The sequence below is a fragment of the Trichomycterus rosablanca genome, chromosome 2 (genome assembly GCF_030014385.1).
Source record: "Trichomycterus rosablanca isolate fTriRos1 chromosome 2, fTriRos1.hap1, whole genome shotgun sequence".
Taxonomy (NCBI): domain Eukaryota; kingdom Metazoa; phylum Chordata; class Actinopteri; order Siluriformes; family Trichomycteridae; genus Trichomycterus; species Trichomycterus rosablanca.
In genome coordinates, this window is record NC_085989.1 from 58397858 (window position 1) to 58415253 (window position 17396).

Below are 17396 nucleotides of genomic sequence, written 5' to 3' on the forward strand. Positions count from 1 at the left end.
AGAAGCATACTGGTGGCATAATTCATGTCGGGCCAGACAAATAACAAATCCATCATATAGAACTGGTCCCTCTCTGTAAGAAAAAGTTGATTTTAGACTGGCCCAAGTTCATTTTATACCTAAAATCTATAGCCAACATGGCACACTCAGCAATGGTGCACATGAAAATTTATTCAAAGGGGCAATTTAAGAAGCATACTGGTGGCATAATTCAAGTCGGGCCAGACAAATAACAAATTCATCATACAGAACTTGAGAGAACATGGCAATCATATTAAGAAGTTGCAATCTTTGCCACTGTCTCCTGGGGGCCCTTCATTATACAGCCTACTTGTTCATGTGACGAACGCAAGTCGCATATGCGTTAAACAGCTTTTAATGAGCAGAACCACGAACAAACACGGACTAGTGAACACTGACTAGCAGTAATTTTAAAATAGGCACAAATGTAGACCACAATAATAACCAGTACAAACAAACACAAACGGAAACCACCACAGTAAGTAGCAAAAGAAAAAACAGGATAGAGGAATAGGCCTATTTGGACACACAGGTAAAGTGAAGAGCGCTAACAACGGGGCGTGGCAACGAGGGCAACAGTTTACACTGTTTAACATCTCTGACATTAATTGCATGTTGCACATAGGTTTGGACTGATGGACTGATGCAAAGTTCAGTTTACTGGAGGGCAGAAAATTCCAAATGTTCTGTGCTTCATTTCCCCACAGTTGGCTTGATAAAGCATCGCTCTATCTGAAGACACTGATGTAGCAGAACGCTGCTAAAAGACCATAAATTATTAATTCCATAAATTATTCTTTAAAATTTTCTCTCTTTATCTGTATTTCATGCTGAGGCCTTCATGCATTGAAAGGACCCCTCCTGCCTAGGGTCTACTTTATCTCAGATCTATCCAATTTAGAAAACAACTCAGCTAAGTTAATTCCAGCAAAGATAATCCAACATGTAATGTATATGAATAAAATCCTCAGGCAGACTGTCCACATAAGTCTACCATTTATGTATCATTTCTATTTCAATACTGTGTTTAACTGGATATATAGTGTTAGGAATGATGTTACACCAATATCCTGTACACAAAGCTAAAGAACATTTGTACTACATGCTTAAATCACACATGTATTGATTTCTGTGTATTAGAGCTGTTTAATCTGTATAATCAGTATTCAGATTTAGTTCTGTTATTATGTTAGTGATATTAAGAGTTCACTTTTACAATCAGATACGTTTCCTTTGTAAGCCAACTTAACTTATGTTATTTGTCAAAACTAAGCTTTTAGCCCTACCTACTGACCACAAGTGGTTAACCTGCATGGTGGGCAAAGTTGGAGATTTTAAAGGAGAATTTTTCAGAAATAAAAATAGTTTGAAAGTTTTGGAAGTTGAAGTTTTAGAGTTCACACAGCTGATGCCAAACAAGTCAGCTCAGTTGTTCAGTTCAACATTCGAGTTTTTGCAAGTTTGGACTCAACTTGAATCGTCTGTTTCTGAACTTTACCACCGGTCAAGGTAAAGTCGCCATTCGGCTGTGTGTAGAAAATCCAGCCTCTTCACCGAATTATACAGTGCTTTCTGAACTTTGAGCTCCACATCTGTTCATCTACTCACACACTCAGGGAGGATTTATATCTGATATTTTAACTTGTGATCTGATGCGTCACACTTGTATCTAAGTGCTGATAAATAAGCAAAGCAGTTCCAACACTGACAGCATCATTTCTGTAAAATGTGAATGTGCTGGTGTTTTTTGAGATGACTCTTGAGTAAAATTCTTCCCACACTGTAAGCACTGATACGGTTTCTCTCCAGTGTGATTGCGCTGGTGTATTTTGAGATTACTCTGTTGATTAAAACTCTTTCCACACTGTGAGCACTGATACGGTTTCTCTACAGTGTGAATGCGCTTGTGTTCTTTGAGATGACTCTGTTGAGTAAAATTCTTCCCACACTGTAAGCACTGATACGATTTCTCTCCAGTGTGAATGCGCTGGTGTTCTTTGAGATGACTCTGTTTAGAAAAATTATTTCCACATTGTACGCACTGATTTGGTTTTACTCCAGTGTGAAGGCTCTGGTGTATTTTAAGAATACTCTGTTTATTAAAACTCTTCTTACACTGTGAGCACTTATATGGTTTCTCTCCAGTCCCTGATAGCACATATACGTCTGGAAAAGGTCGGAACATCTTAAATGCATCGCGTTCCGTTTAACTTGATCTTACATTGGTCTCATCATCATCAACGCGTTCTACATATTGAACGCATACGCATATACGTCTTTTTGACATCTGCATTATGCAGCGATTTTCACCCGAGCTGCAATTTCCCAGTTCGGATTTGGACCTCGTCGAACTTTCGCACTATATGCTCACAACATGAAAAAGTAGTTAGTATTGTATTCAGTACACTGGAAGGTAGAATTATTATTTTTTTTAACCTCTTTATTAACTCGCACTTAGGACATAATTACACTGGGCGAGGTCGCAGGGCTTACAGGCAGGCAGACGTGACCTACCTTTGGAGAAGGATGAAATAAAAGTGGAGAGGGAATAAGGGGAAAAAAACACACCACACCATTCATTACGTTGTTGATTGAGAAACACACATGTAGCAGTTTCTAGGAAACCTCATACATGTCTAAACAGAGCTAAATAAAGGATCAAGTACATGCAAGAAAAATAAAGGTTTCTTTAAAGTTAATGAAAAGTATAACATTCATGGATCTTACCTCTGCTAAGAAAAGTTTACAGACATTAAATATTTTTTTTATTAAGTAGATTAAATATTCAACACACACACACACACACACGTGTACATTAGACTTGGACTAATTGCAGCATGCATGAATTCGCACCTTATACCAAGCCCTGAAAATTTGGTCATAAATAAGATCTTTGTTTACTTTTCATACTTCCTGAGTTACATTACAAAATCAAAACATGGATAACTCAGCAAGTTCAACATCGCAAAATGAAAACGAAGCAAGACACGTTGAAGGTAAGCACACTTTTTTTATTGCAAATAGTAACAGAAGTAGTACAGATCAATGCCTTCAGAAATGTTACACTCTTCTTTGCTCATGTGTTCCATGCGTGTTGCGACATGCACAAATTTAAAGTTCAGCAACAGTCAAAGTAATTAAACACTTTACGAAGCTGTAAATGTGGTCTGCATTACAGGAGCGAGGAGGGTAGCAGTTTTTATACTACCATGCAGAAATGATCAAGAATCCATGCAGTACAGGTGCAGCAGATGGAAATTGGGTTAAAACTCCACTCATCAGAAACGTTCAAGACAACTCGAACCCCTTGCATGGCTGTTACAGGCAACACATATGATGTCTGCATTCACCTAGAAACAAAAATAGCAAGATTTACAATCCAAAAAAGGTGCACTGTAGAAATTCTACAAGTAGTAGAAGGAAGTGTCCTTATAACTGTGTGCATTGGTGTGTGTGTGCACTGCTGCAACAAAACACTTCATCTGGAAAATACACTTTGTATTACTTATATTTAACTTTCAACATTCAACTAAATGTCTTAAGAAATGTAACCGACAAAAAAGTCTGTGCTTCCCTCCAGCTAAAAGAAAGCAGTGTAAACTCACTTCCACTGCATAAGCTTAATAAAGCACCTGAACTAAGGATGCTGTGTGAGAGCTCTGCTGCAGCTGGCCAACATAATGCTCCATTTGGGTCAAGGTCATCAGTTGGGCCCAAATAGTATAGCTAACCTTTTTTTTTTTTACTCTATCAGCTGGCTAACAGAGCTTCTGTCTGTATCACACACATACCAACAGTTTCTGTAATATTCAGAAGTGTTTGAGCACTGTGATATACGGCATTTTGATTTTCCTTTTAATTAACCGTCAGTTGTTGGTTAAATTTTTACCATTTGTCTCTCCGGAATGCCTGAATCCTAAATTATAGCTGTAGTATCTCATTGTTTGAGCACTGTGATATGCTACAGTAATTTGCACAGAGCTGAAAGAAGTTTACACTGCTGCTTTCACTTAACCACAAGGGTTTTGGTGAAAGTTTATTACTCAGCATGCCAGTGATGGAACTAACAAAGCAGCCAGAACTCATTCATTTGTAAGTAGTACTGCAATTTTGAGTTATGCAATGAAGTTCAGCTCTGCATTTTTTGCAAATGAGCAGTGAAATTGGGCATTGATGACCTTCCTTCTCTGACTGGTGCAGCATGTCCACTAGAACATGCTTTGCTCACCTTACTATCAAACATTTGTTCCGTTGAAACAGCAGGGTATGAGATTACCAAGCTGTATTGAGTTCTGTTTATATACCATCATCTTAATAAAAGTGAGAAGTCTAATTAAATGATAACCATGGCAACAAAGTTTTAATCTTATGATGTGACGGCTTGAGATTTGATGAGCATTTTTGAAACAGGAGATGCAGCAGGCAACGTTTATTCCAAACTTTTTGTTTAATGTTAACATTCATCTGCCATTTCAGAATGATCTACAGCTGTTAACATCTGCTGAGTGAGTGTTGGAGGCTCAGGAGGAAGCATTGCAGAGTTACGATTATTGGTTAAACTGTCCAATCGAAATTTAATTCACATTTAGCAAATGCTTTTGTGCTTGTTATCAATTGATAATTTAAGACTGAAAGCAAACCTAAGCTGGTCATTGTATGTGGGCCATAAAATTGAGCTCATATCACAGTTCAAAAACAGAAATCTATTCACCAGTAGAAACTATAACAGCATTAAGGAAAAAAACTATAAATAAGATGATTCATTATAGGCAGTCAAGTTAACAACCATACAAATGACCAGGAGAACTTACCAAAGGTGACCAGGATTGGGATTTGGAGTTTCAGCATCCATTTCCAAGTGCTGTCAAACAAATGAAATTGAGTCACTAATAAAGAAAGAAGAAAAAGGGAGTAATTGTAATCATTGTAATCAGTTTGTTCAATTGAAAGTGAAATGGTCATGAAAGGATGCACATGGTCAGCAACAATACTCAAACAGTCTGTGACATTCTATATACACAAGGCAGGCTGGGTTTATGGATTCAAGCTGTGTCAAATTCTGACCCTACCATCTGTGTACCTCAGCAGAAATTATGTTTCATCAGACCAGGCTGTTTTATCAGTCTTCAACTGTCCAGTTTTGGTGAGCTTGTGCCCACTGCAGCCTCTTTGCATACTTTGGGTCTATTTATATGAATTCATTCATTCATCACTTGAATACCACAGACTATTTGAGTGTTGTTGCTGACCATGTGCACCCATGTTTCATGACCAGTTTACCATCTTGTAATGACTACTTCCAGCGTGATTTGATTTTATGAACATTGAGTTTAGTGTTCTTTAGTAGGCTTCCTAGTTACCAGGTTTTAATCCAGTAGAGCACCTTTGTCTCTCTCTCGCCCTATATATATTTTTACAGCAGTTTTTGGGAAGTAGTCATTTTTTGGCCTTGAGTGTGAGTTTTTCTTTTAATCTGACACTGCAAAAAAAAAAAAAAATGCACCAAAATCAATGTTGCTGCCAATCATTGACCCATCTCAGGGCCTAATAACAGTAAGAATCAAATGCTCCTTAAAATGTATTTTATGGAAATTATTTTAGTTTTTTTTTTTCAATAAAAAACAATGGTGCAATGTAAACATACCAGCATTTAAAAGGTTAAAAAAAGTAATATTTGATATGTATATTTCAGGCAGAAGTAGTTTTAAAAGTTTTATATTCATGCATAATATTTTTACAGCAGTTTTGCGACGAGGCAATTTTTTGTCCTTAGGGACAAATGCATTAGAATATTAAGGACCTCTTAAAGGTTAATTATTTGGGTTTTAGATTTACAAGAAGGGGCTTATAATGTTATGCCTGATTGGTGTATGCTATTACTAATATTGTTTAGTAATACCGCTTATCCAAAATCAGAATGTAAATGCATTTTATTTAACTTGTACCTGTAACCTGTACCTGACAATGATATTTGAACAATAACAAGTAACATATGAGTCATTCTATAATTTGGGGTACATTCCATGTCCAATGATAATAATTATATGTATTTTAACTATTTTCTTTAAAAATTTCATATTTTACCTATTAATGGAAAACATGTTGTAATATCACAAAAACATGATGTGCATCCTATTCTTCATTTAGCTTGAAATTTGTCATGATGTTCCTAAATGAACAGTTTTTGCTGTGTCTGTTTTTTAAGTTGAGGGTGCCTTGGTTTTAAAATAATGAATAAAATCATTAAGGGCAACAACATCTATTTTTTTATTTATTTTAAAACTTTAAATACTAAAGAAAAATAATATATTTTTAAATTGAGTTTCTCTTTTAAATAATTTAAATATCTTTATTTATTAATGTCCGCAAAAGTTCTGTCAACTATGTTACTAACAGAACTCCACTCAGCAACTCAAAAATGGTTTGTTCTAAAACTATGTGACCAGCATTACATGATATCATTTTTCTCTGTGGAGGGTATATTGAACAAACTGTGGTGAATGTCCTCTTATTTTTTAAAATATTTTATCTATAATAGAACATTGTCAATGAGTATATTAATTGACCGTCAACTATGTTACATACATTGTTATGGTTACAATTTTTTTATAATCTTAATTCAAATGTATGTTCAAATTAGACATTATTCTGTTCAAGAAATGACATGTGGTCAGCCAGGCAAGGTCTACCACTGAAGTTATGGGTCAAAATAGGAAAATTGTCAACTATGTTACCTGTCAACTAAGTTACCTAGTAGTCTACATCTACTGTCCCTTTAAAATAAAAAATAAAAAAAATTAATGTTTAAGCTTTGCAAATAGTGGATATGTTACACTAAAGGAATATATTAACTTGAACCACTGATTGTTCTATTGAGAGAGAACATTGTTTTTGTACTTTTTTGGTGATGTGAAATGTACCCCAAATTATAGAATGACCCATATACTATTTTAATTGTATTTTTATTATGTTTCCGATGTGAAAGTTGCATATTAAATAGTGGGTTAAGACCGGAAATTCATTGAATCCTACTCCTTTAGGACCCTGTCTTGCAAAGACGTTCTTTCGCTGATATCCGCCCACTTGCGGCATAAGCCCCTCCTACTTGCGGGTATCCGCCCACTTGCGGTATAAGCCCCTCCTACTCACGGTTCTCCAGTCTGCAGAGATACATACAGGGGTTGGACAAAATAACTGAAACACCTGTCATTTTAGTGTGGGAGGTTTCATGGCTAAATTGGACCAGTCTGGTGGCCAATCTTCATTAATTGCACATTGCACCAGTAAGAGCAGAGTGTGAAGGTTCAATTAGCAGGGTAAGAGCACAGTTTTGCTCAAAATATTGCAATGCACACAACATTATGGGTGACATACCAGAGTTCAAAAGAGGACAAATTGTTGGTGCACGTCTTGCTGGCGCATCTGTGACCAAGACAGCAAGTCTTTGTGATGTATCAAGAGCCACGGTATCTAGGGTAATGTCAGCATACCACCAAGAAGGACAAACCACATCCAACAGGATTAACTGTGGACGCAAGAGGAAGCTGTCTGAAAGGGATGTTCGGGTGCTAACCCGGATTGTATCCAAAAAACGTAAAACCACGGCTGCCCAAATCACGGCAGAATTAAATGTGCACCTCAACTCTCCTGTTTCCACCAGAACTGTCCGTCGGGAGCTCCACAGGGTCAATATACACGGCCGGGCTGCTATAGCCAAACCTTTGGTCACTCGTGCCGATGCCAAACGTCGGTTTCAATGGTGCAAGGAGCGCAAATCTTGGGCTGTGGACAATGTGAAACATGTATTGTTCTCTGATGAGTCCACCTTTACTGTTTTCCCCACATCCGGGAGAGTTACGGTGTGGAGAAGCCCCAAAGAAGCGTACCACCCAGACTGTTGCATGCCCAGAGTGAAGCATGGGGGTGGATCAGTGATGGTTTGGGCTGCCATATCATGGCATTCCCTTGGCCCAATACTTGTGCTAGACGGGCGCGTCACTGCCAAGGACTACCGAACCATTCTGGAGGACCATGTGCATCCAATGGCGGTGCCGTGTATCAGGATGACAATGCACCAATACACACAGCAAGACTGGTGAAAGATTGGTTTGATGAACATGAAAGTGAAGTTGAACATCTCCCATGGCCTGCACAGTCACCAGATCTAAATATTATTGAGCCACTTTGGGGTGTTTTGGAGAAGCGAGTCAGGAAACGTTTTCCTCCACCAGCATCACGTAGTGACCTGGCCACTATCCTGCAAGAAGAATGGCTTAAAATCCCTCTGACCACTGTGCAGGACTTGTATATGTCATTTCCAAGACGAATTGACGCTGTATTGGCCGCAAAAGGAGGCCCTACACCATACTAATAAATTATTGTGGTCTAAAACCAGGTGTTTCAGTTATTTTGTCCAACCCCTGTACTTGGTTGTCAAAGCACATAGGATACAATTTGTGTAATTTGTACAAAAAAAAATCGACTTTACTTCAAATGGGGTAAAGCTTTCATCAAATTTAACCTTCAATGTCCCATTTAATCTTATAAAAACTCAATAAAAGCTCAAATACAAATAAAGAAGACCCCGACAGCAACATCATGTTTAAAACCATGCCCTTTTGTCAGATTAGGCTACGTTGTGCTTATACACAGCGCAATTTATCCACTTAAATATAGCATAATATAGCATAAGTGTAGCATTTATTTGTGACTCTTTTAATACTGTTTGTTTCTCACATACAGCTGCCGCGATGAAAAATCCAGTGCTGCCAGCGCCAACTGAAGCAGAAGTTGAGAAATGCTTAAAAGATTACATTTACATTTTCAGCATTTAGCAGACGCTTTTATCCAAAGCGACTTACACAGTGAGCGAAACACGATGAGCAATTGAGGGTTAAGGGCCTTGCTCAGGGACCCAACAGTGGCAACTTGGTGGTGGCGGGGCTTGAACCGGCAACCTTCTGTTTACTAGTCCAGTACCTTAACCACTGAGCTACCACTGGCTTACTGATTACTTGCGGCTGGCACCAGGAAGGAGACATTAATTTCTATTTTATTTAGTAGTTAATTGCTATTTTTGTTTTGTTATTTGTGTTCATCGTAATTATTATTCTAATGTTTATTTATCATATATAAAAAAATTGATTCATGAATTCATATTTCACTTAATTTTGTGTCAAGGAACAATAATAAATAAGAATGTTACTACCACTGATTATAATGTCTGTTGTTTATAGATATATTATCTGTATTATCTATTATTATTAGAGGGGAGTACACACACACACGTTCAATTACATTCAGACGCTGTATTTTAGCTATACTGTACACATACTGTAAGTCTGGAATGCAGCATCTGAATGCCATTTCAGCATCCAAGCCTGATATTTAGAAGATGTATTACAGATGACTAAGCGCTCTATTAAATGGTCTCAGATACCTCTCATAAGCGTCTCCGAGACGCAGGCATGATGATGACGTAGTAAGGTTGATCTGGAACGCAGCAGCTGAAGGTCTTTCACAATCCACCAGCGACGTATCAGAGACGTATTGCAGATGAGCAAACGCTCTATTAAATACATATTCCAGACGAACTGGGTTACATCCAACAGACGTCTCTGAGATGTACAGTATATGTGCTATCAGGGAGTGTGAATGCGCTGGTGTTTTGTGAGATTACTCTGTACACTAAAACTCTTCCCACACTGTGAGCACTGATACGGTTTCTCTCCAGTGTGAATGCGCTGGTGTACTTTGAGATGACTCTGTTGATTAAAACTCTTTCTACACTGTGAGCACTGATACGGTTTCTCTCCAGTGTGAATGCGCTGGTGTTTTGTGAGATTACTCTGTTGATTAAAGCTCTTCCCACACTGTGAGCACTGATACGGTTTCTCTTTAGTGTGAATGAGCTGGTGTTCTTTGAGATAACTGTGACGATTAAAACTCTTCTCACATTGTGAGCACTGATATGGTTTTTCTCCAGTGTGAATGCGCTGGTGTTTTGTGAGATTACTCTGTTGATTAAAACTCTTCCCACACTGTGTGCAATTATATGGTTTCTCTTTAGTGTGAATGAGCTGGTGTATTTTGAGATTACTTTGACGATTAAAACTCTTTCCACACTGTGAGCACTGATACAGTTTCTCTTCAGTGTGAATGCGCTGGTGTCTTTTTAGAGCACTCTGTTGATTAAAACTCCTTCCACATTGTGAGCACTGATACGGTCTTTCTCCAGTGTGAATGCGCTGGTGTATTTTAAGTTTACTCTGGGAACTAAGGCTCTTTTCACACTGTGAGCACTGATACGGTTTCTCTCCGGTGTGAAGGCGCTGGTGTATTTTTAGATTCCTCCAGGAACTGAAGCTCTTCCCACACTGTGAGCAGACGTTTCCTTCTTCCTGTGTGGGACTGAGAGAGGTGTTAATGCTGACAGTACCAGAGGACGTTTGCTGATTACTGGAGCTTCTGGTGGGTGTCAGATCCTCATGTTCAGTCTTAATCTTCACCAGCGCATCATATTTATCATGGTTGCAGCTCTTGATGTGAGTGTGGAGGTGATTTTGGGTTGTAGAGGAACGTGGACACGAGGAGCAGGAGAAATCGTTGTTTAGTTCTGAAGCAGAAAATTATAAAATACATTTATAACATTATAAATAATAAATACTGTTAGTAATTATTAAAAACAAAATGTGATTTATCCTGAATTATTAATTTCCTGTTAGCAGTCTCCTGACTAAAGTCGAGCGAGCTGATTGAATACTGGCCTTAAATTCAGAATGACATACGGAACCATTGCAAAAACTGCCTTATCTGTCAACAGTATCCTGGTCCTGGTTCGTTGGAAAAGGTGCACACAGGTGTGTGGTTAGACAGCACCAGATGCTGGTCTGCAGGATGGTTTTGGAGGTAAGGAGGAGGAGGAGGGAGAGTGAACCAAGGATCAGATAGGAGAAGGTAAGGGGAGAATATAGGGAAGGCCAGATAGAGCTGCTGCACTGCACTGTGGGGTTTTTCTAGAGGAAGCTCATGATAAAGTGCCGAGGAACTGGGGTATGAGGAATTTGAGGCTGACAGACGAGGTCAGACAGGAAAATGATGTTTGCTGATGACACTGTGATCTGTAGCAGGAGAAGTGAGCAGGTTAAGTTGAGCCTGGAGAGATGGAGGTGAGTGCTGGAGAAAAGTGGAACAAAAGTTAGCAGGAGTAAATCTGCACGAATAAAAGAGAGGGTGGCACAAAGGTTAAAAAAAGGAATTGAGATGATAAAAGTAGACAAGTTTCAATACGTGGGGTCAAGTGTAATGTGGGGTGTGGTACAGAGTGCAAACAGAGTGGAGTGGCTACCCAGGGAGGATGGAGGTCCCTGCCAAGTCTGGTTCCTCTCAAGGTTTCTTCCTGTAATTTTAAGGAAGTTTTACCTGCCACTGTCGCCCTCTGCTGCTCAACATAGATTTTTGGTCTGTTGGTCCTGGATTCTGTAAAGTTGCTTTGAGACAATGTCTACTGTAAAAAGCGCTATACAAATACATTAGAATTTAGTTGTAATAGTAGTACTTGTAGTGGAGGTTGTGGAATTGTTGAGAGTTGTGTTAGTATTAGAGGTGGTGATGAGTGGTAATAGTAGCAGGACTAGCTGTAACATTTATATTCCTAAAGAAAAAACTGGGTCACAAAAATTCTAGAGGAAATTTAGACACAAATTATTATTTATTAAATAAAAATATTATTTTACTCAAGATAAAAAAGTCTTACTGAGTTCATCATTATCTTCAGATTCTTCCTTCTTCACAGGCTTCATCTGGAAACCTCCATTCTGTTGGTCCAGTGGGGTAAATTGTCCCGCAGAGAGGACGTGTTCCACAGTAATTATGGTTCCTTCACCTGAAATTCCATCAATATTAGAAGAAGAAACTCAACAACTGGAGGAAACTGAAGGTTGTGGGTTTGATTTTCCAATCACAAATAAATCCTAGTTAGATTAAATCTTAAATCCAGACTGGAGTGTAGCAGCACAGGACAGTACGGTACAGTGCAGGTTCTAATCCCACTATCCACATTCTCTTATTATTTCTACTGATTAGTGACTCCAATACTAACCACACTGTACTGTACCATACTGTACTGTACCACACTGCACTGTACCACACTGCACTGTACCACACTGTACTGTACCTCACTGTACTGTACCATACTGTACTGTACCACACTGTACTGTACCACACTGCTTGGTGGAAAAGTGGCATCATGCTTCACATTTACTTACAAAAGTAACTTCCATCTTCTTCCTCCTCCTTTTTTATTAGTTTCTTCTGGAATCCTTTATTTTGTAGATCCATGGGGGCGACGTGTCCCTCTTCTGCTGCCTGCATATTTAAAAGATCTGAAAGACAGACAGATGTACTTTACTCCCTATTAAAGAGAAATCCAGGAAAATTATTTTAGACTCTCTTAACTGACTATTTGTTATGCTGTGAGGATAAAAACACGGTGAAAATCTATTGTGGAACTGAGCAGCATCAGGCAGAAAAGATCTCTAATAGAACTTTTTGAGTTTGGTGGAAGCAGTTTTGTGGCCCAAAGTTAAATTATTAAGTCGAACTTAAAACTGGTTCAATCAAACATTTCCAAAATACATGAATCAGCCTAAACATAAGAAATGTGTTTTAGTAACTTAGTAAATCACAGATTCTTACGTTTGGATTAATGATAAATAAAATAGTAATATAATAAAAGTAATATAACAATAAAAGTGCTGTACTAATACTTTTAACTTTAACTATAAACCTGTAAAACAACCTGTAAACAAAGCTACAAGAACTCGGTGTGTTTGTATAAAACATCAAAACTATAAACAAAGATAAAAATGTGACGCGTTTATATAAAAATATTAGGTTTAATAATGAAGAATCTCTGAATCTTTTACAATCGACTGATTCATCTGTTGAAATGAATCGGTTCATCAGTACTGAATCATGTGTGATGCTAACAGTTAGCGGAGCAGCTAATAGTTTGTGTGTTTAAATGAAACTGGAGTTTAAGCTCCTCAAATCCTCACAGTGATGTTTTATTATGAACTCTAGTTTTATTATTAATTAGAATGTAATTATAATTAAATGTAAGGGTTATAATTAAATACATATTTTACTTACAGATGAGGCTCTACAGTACAAACACAGCAGCTTCTTGTTCTTCTTATGATGTTTAATGGCGGTTGGCAGAACTTAAAACGCACCAGCGCCACCAACTGGACTGGAGTTGAACAGCAGCTTAGCAGTAATAAACCTCCATTAGCCCTGTATCTCTCAGGTAGCTTTAGAGAGGACTACAGTCAGTCCTAGACGTTCTTCCAAGCAGTTTCTCTAATGTCATGTTTTGTTTTCCAACATGTTTCTCTAACTCTGTTCTTTCTTATAGCGAGTTTGACTGTTTCCTGTGTATTACAGTGTTTACAGAGTCCAGTGGGGTGATTCCCTATTCTGTGTATTGTTTGAATTTGGCACTGATGTTGCTCACTAATCTTCCTCATGTTCTCTTTAAGGCAGAACCCTCAGCAAGTCCAGTAGCTTTAAACTTGTTTAAACTTCTTCATCACAGGTCAGATAGTGAACAGCATGCTAATGCATCAAGCTAATGCAGGGTTTTCTAAAGCAGTCTACCAGATTAATACAGATGGTACCAATAACCTGATGGACTGTCCAATCTCATTACTTCAGTAATTATGTATAGAAGGAGGAGATGAAGGTCAATCAGCATTTCAGTATGGGTTTGAGAGTGCTGATCTTGTACAGGAAGTGATGTCATGAGAGGAGCACACCTTCCTGTACAGTAAGCATGTTTACAGATTTAAGCAGTAAGAAGCTGAACAAAGCGTTGTCATGTAGAATCCCAGTGTGAAGAGTAGATGGTGTTTATCTCCACTGCTCTTAATCATCTTCTTCTCATAATTTAATGTGTGTTAGAATCAGAAGCTGTAGAAGAGATCAGACATGATCAGATATTTTAGTCACCTATCAGACTCAACACAATCAAAACCAGTATAATGATAGAACATTTTACATGATTCATTGTTCACTGAAGAACCCTGATACAGATGAAGCTCTGCTAATGAGCAGTTTAGATTCCCCAATAAGACAGGCATACCAGTGCATATGTGTTTGTGTGTAAAGTAGCAGTAACTCACTGTAGCTCCTTTCAGATTACATTGTGGATCCACCTGTAGATCTTTGAGCAGTTTCACTCCTGATTTTCCTGGATGATTGTCGATCAGATACAGTTCTCTCAGACGTGATGATGGATTTGATTTCAGAGCTGAAGCCAGAGCAGTAAAACCTTCATCTGTAATACTGCAGCATTTCAACCTGCAGAATAAAATTATTTAACAAAAATCAAATATCACCTTCTCCCACCTCCTCCTCCATCTCCATTCAGATCCACAATTAGACAACGTCACTGAGAACATCTTGAACATGTAAAATAATTCTATTATTTAATGATGAAGGGGAAAATGAGTTAAACATCAAACTCATACACTCATCAATAACAGTTTCTGTGATCATTTTTAGTTATTGTGATGTAAATGCTCTTTCCAATATGGCAGAACAATTCTTCAAGGGTATATATCACATAATGATGTTCAATGTGTATGTTATTTCTTAACTGTAACACTTTTTAACATCTACTACCATAATGATAAATATACAAGCCTGACAGCCTCCATATTATTTATCTTCCCACACAAACCACATGAAAACCTTCAAGTCAGGTAAACGAGTTTCATCTCAGAAAAACCTACTGCCCAATGTGCATTTTAAAGCAGCATCTGTCCATATTGCATTTGTTCCCATTACGCCCCTGACCATGATTAAGTGGTTAGTGTAACTGACAAACAGACAGACGGACAGAATCAGATAAACGGACAGAATCAGGCAAACGAACAGATCAGACCAAATAACAGGAGCAAGAAGCTAGGAACAAGGAGCTATGAGCAAACCAGAACAAAGTTCAGAAGCAAATTCAAACAGATAGAAGAGTCACACAAAAAAAAGTTCACCAGTAACTTAAACAAATAAACCAAACAAACAAACCAGATCAAACAGACAGGACAAAGGCCAAGCTAATCAAATCAAACACAGAGTCAAACCAATCCAAATCCAAAATAGTCTCCGATGATCCTTCCCCAGCTCCCCTCTTAAATATTCTTAGATGAGGGACAGCTGGGGCTAATTAGCAGAAAGAAACCAATCATGAAAGGGGCGTTGGGGGTGCCCAGGTGGCGTAGTGGGATATTCCGCTGACACACCAGCATCGAGTTTCTGAACTTCCGGGTTCGAGGCTCAGTGTTGCCACCAATCGGCTGTGCGCCATCTGGCGGGCATAATTGGCAGTGCCTGCAGCAGATCCAAATTGGTCACCGTATCTGCACGGTGGGGACCGAACTATATGTGGGTGTGTGGGTGTGTGGGTGGGTGTGTGGGTGTGTGGGTGGGTGTGTGGGTGGGTGTGTGGGTGGGTGGGTGTGTGGGTGTGTGGGTGTGTGGGTGGGTGGGTGGGTGGGTCTTCATACGCTGTGTAAGGATCCTGATTGGCAGAAGAGACGCCGGTACAGGAAGCACGGACGAGAAGAGGAGGGCTGTACACGTGTAAAGTAGGCGTGGGCAGCGGCGTGCTCTCCTTGGATGCAGACTGTCAGCAGTGGAAGACAAATTGGATGCGCTAAATCGGAAGGAAAAATGGGGAGAAAAATGCATTAAAAAATAAATAATTAAAAGAAGCATTGGCTCAGGATTGAGAGTGCTCCCGGAGAGAAGGGCATGGCACATAAACAAACTCCACATGCTCTGGGAACTCAAGAAGCACAAAGAGGCTGGAATCGTGACACCTTTGTGTTTATGAAAAACCTGATTTCGTTACACAAATAAATCCTAGAAATTAATGATAAATGATAGAAAATGATAGATCAAAGCTAAATTGTTAACTGAACCACAATAAATGATCATTTCTGGTTAAAATATCCCAGTCTTAGAATCCTGAACCAGCAGTACATGTTTTCTGGTGCTCTTATTGTTGTGGAATTAATCACAGATGAATTTAAACAGGTTGTTACTAGCTTGCAGCTAAAAAAGTCGCTAAAAAAGTTTGCCAAATAAAAAGCTAATCCACACAGCCATTTTATTATTGTACAGAAGAACATCAAGAGTGATGAAAAGAGCAGCTATGACTTCTTTATTTAAGATCACAATTTTGTTAATGATCTCCTATCTCAGGTAAGCTAGTGAGACACAGTAAAGAAACATTCTAGGATGTGATGAAGTATAATGAATTCCATACAACTTCTGCTAATGTTCTGTTTTTATTAAATTAGTGCTTTAAAGTGGAAGAGATCTTCTGTATCTAAAGTATGAATGTAAAGATCTCACCTCAGCATTTCCAGTGTACAGTGTGGATCCTTCAGTGCAGCAGAGAACAGCTTCACTCCTGAATCCTGCAGGTTATTCTTACTCAGGTTCAGATCTCTCAGACTGGAGGAGTTTAAACTGAGAACTGAAGACAGAGCTGCACAACTTTCACCTGTTAAATTACAGTTCATCAGCCTGGAGAGAAACAATCAGATCAGACACAGTATCAGTATAAATATCAATAACAAACACAGAATTAACACGTAAAATGCACCATGGAAGAAATGTGGTTTTGCTTTCTTTTTTTCTAATTGATTAAATATTTTCAAAACATGATGCTTCTGTATCTACAGTGTGAAAGTAAAGATCTTACTCCAGTATCTCCAGTGTACAGTGTTGATTCTCCAGTCCAGCAGAGAGCAGCTTCACTCCTGAATCCTTCAAGTTATTGTAACCCAGGTCCAGATGTTTCAGACTGGAGGAGTTTGAACTGAGAACTGAGGACAGAATTTACAACTTTCCTCTGTTAACTTACACCATCACAACCTAGTGAGAAATAATCAGATACATCAGAGAAATCAAAGACGTCACCCTGCGGCAGTAGGTGGAATCCAGGTAGCAGATCTGATAAAATTACCCAGACTGCAGTGCAGAGGAAAGTGAAAGCAGTTTAACATATGAATTAACCAATAGCAGGACTGCTCTACTGTATTGATTATAAAGGGGTGAAGCTTAACATTTCTACACAGTTGATTAAAAATGGTGGAAGCGTTAACTATAGCTGTGCAGTAGATGTGATTTAATACAATATTATCTACAGATTACAAATGCTTCAATGAAAATGTAGTGATTATTTATATCTACAATGGTTGTGTGTGGAGTTTTGCTTGTTCTTTCCAGATGAGTGTGGATTTTCCTGATGTAGGTACTTCCATTTTACAAATGTAATTGAGTGTGACTGTGTTTGATCAACCACT

General features: G+C 38.5%; 1 protein-coding gene and 1 pseudogene across 1 annotated transcript in view; one reads left to right on the forward strand and one right to left on the reverse strand.

The window, feature by feature from the left end:
- The window catches only part of LOC134335818 (zinc finger protein 721-like), a 54575-nt gene extending 41317 nt beyond the window's left edge, over positions 1 to 13258 (reverse strand). Inside the window, exons 1-6 of the mRNA XM_063018425.1 lie at positions 13174 to 13258; positions 12288 to 12404; positions 11777 to 11905; positions 9710 to 10636; positions 2139 to 2146; positions 1779 to 2029 (exon numbers count right to left, since the gene is read on the reverse strand). Coding sequence (XP_062874495.1) covers positions 1779 to 2029; positions 2139 to 2146; positions 9710 to 10636; positions 11777 to 11905; positions 12288 to 12393 — 1421 coding nt within the window. The 5' untranslated portion in view covers positions 12394 to 12404; positions 13174 to 13258. The remainder of the gene's footprint in view (positions 1 to 1778; positions 2030 to 2138; positions 2147 to 9709; positions 10637 to 11776; positions 11906 to 12287; positions 12405 to 13173) is intronic.
- LOC134302895 (uncharacterized) overlaps positions 1 to 17396 on the forward strand; it is a 657104-nt pseudogene that overhangs the window by 338632 nt on the left and 301076 nt on the right.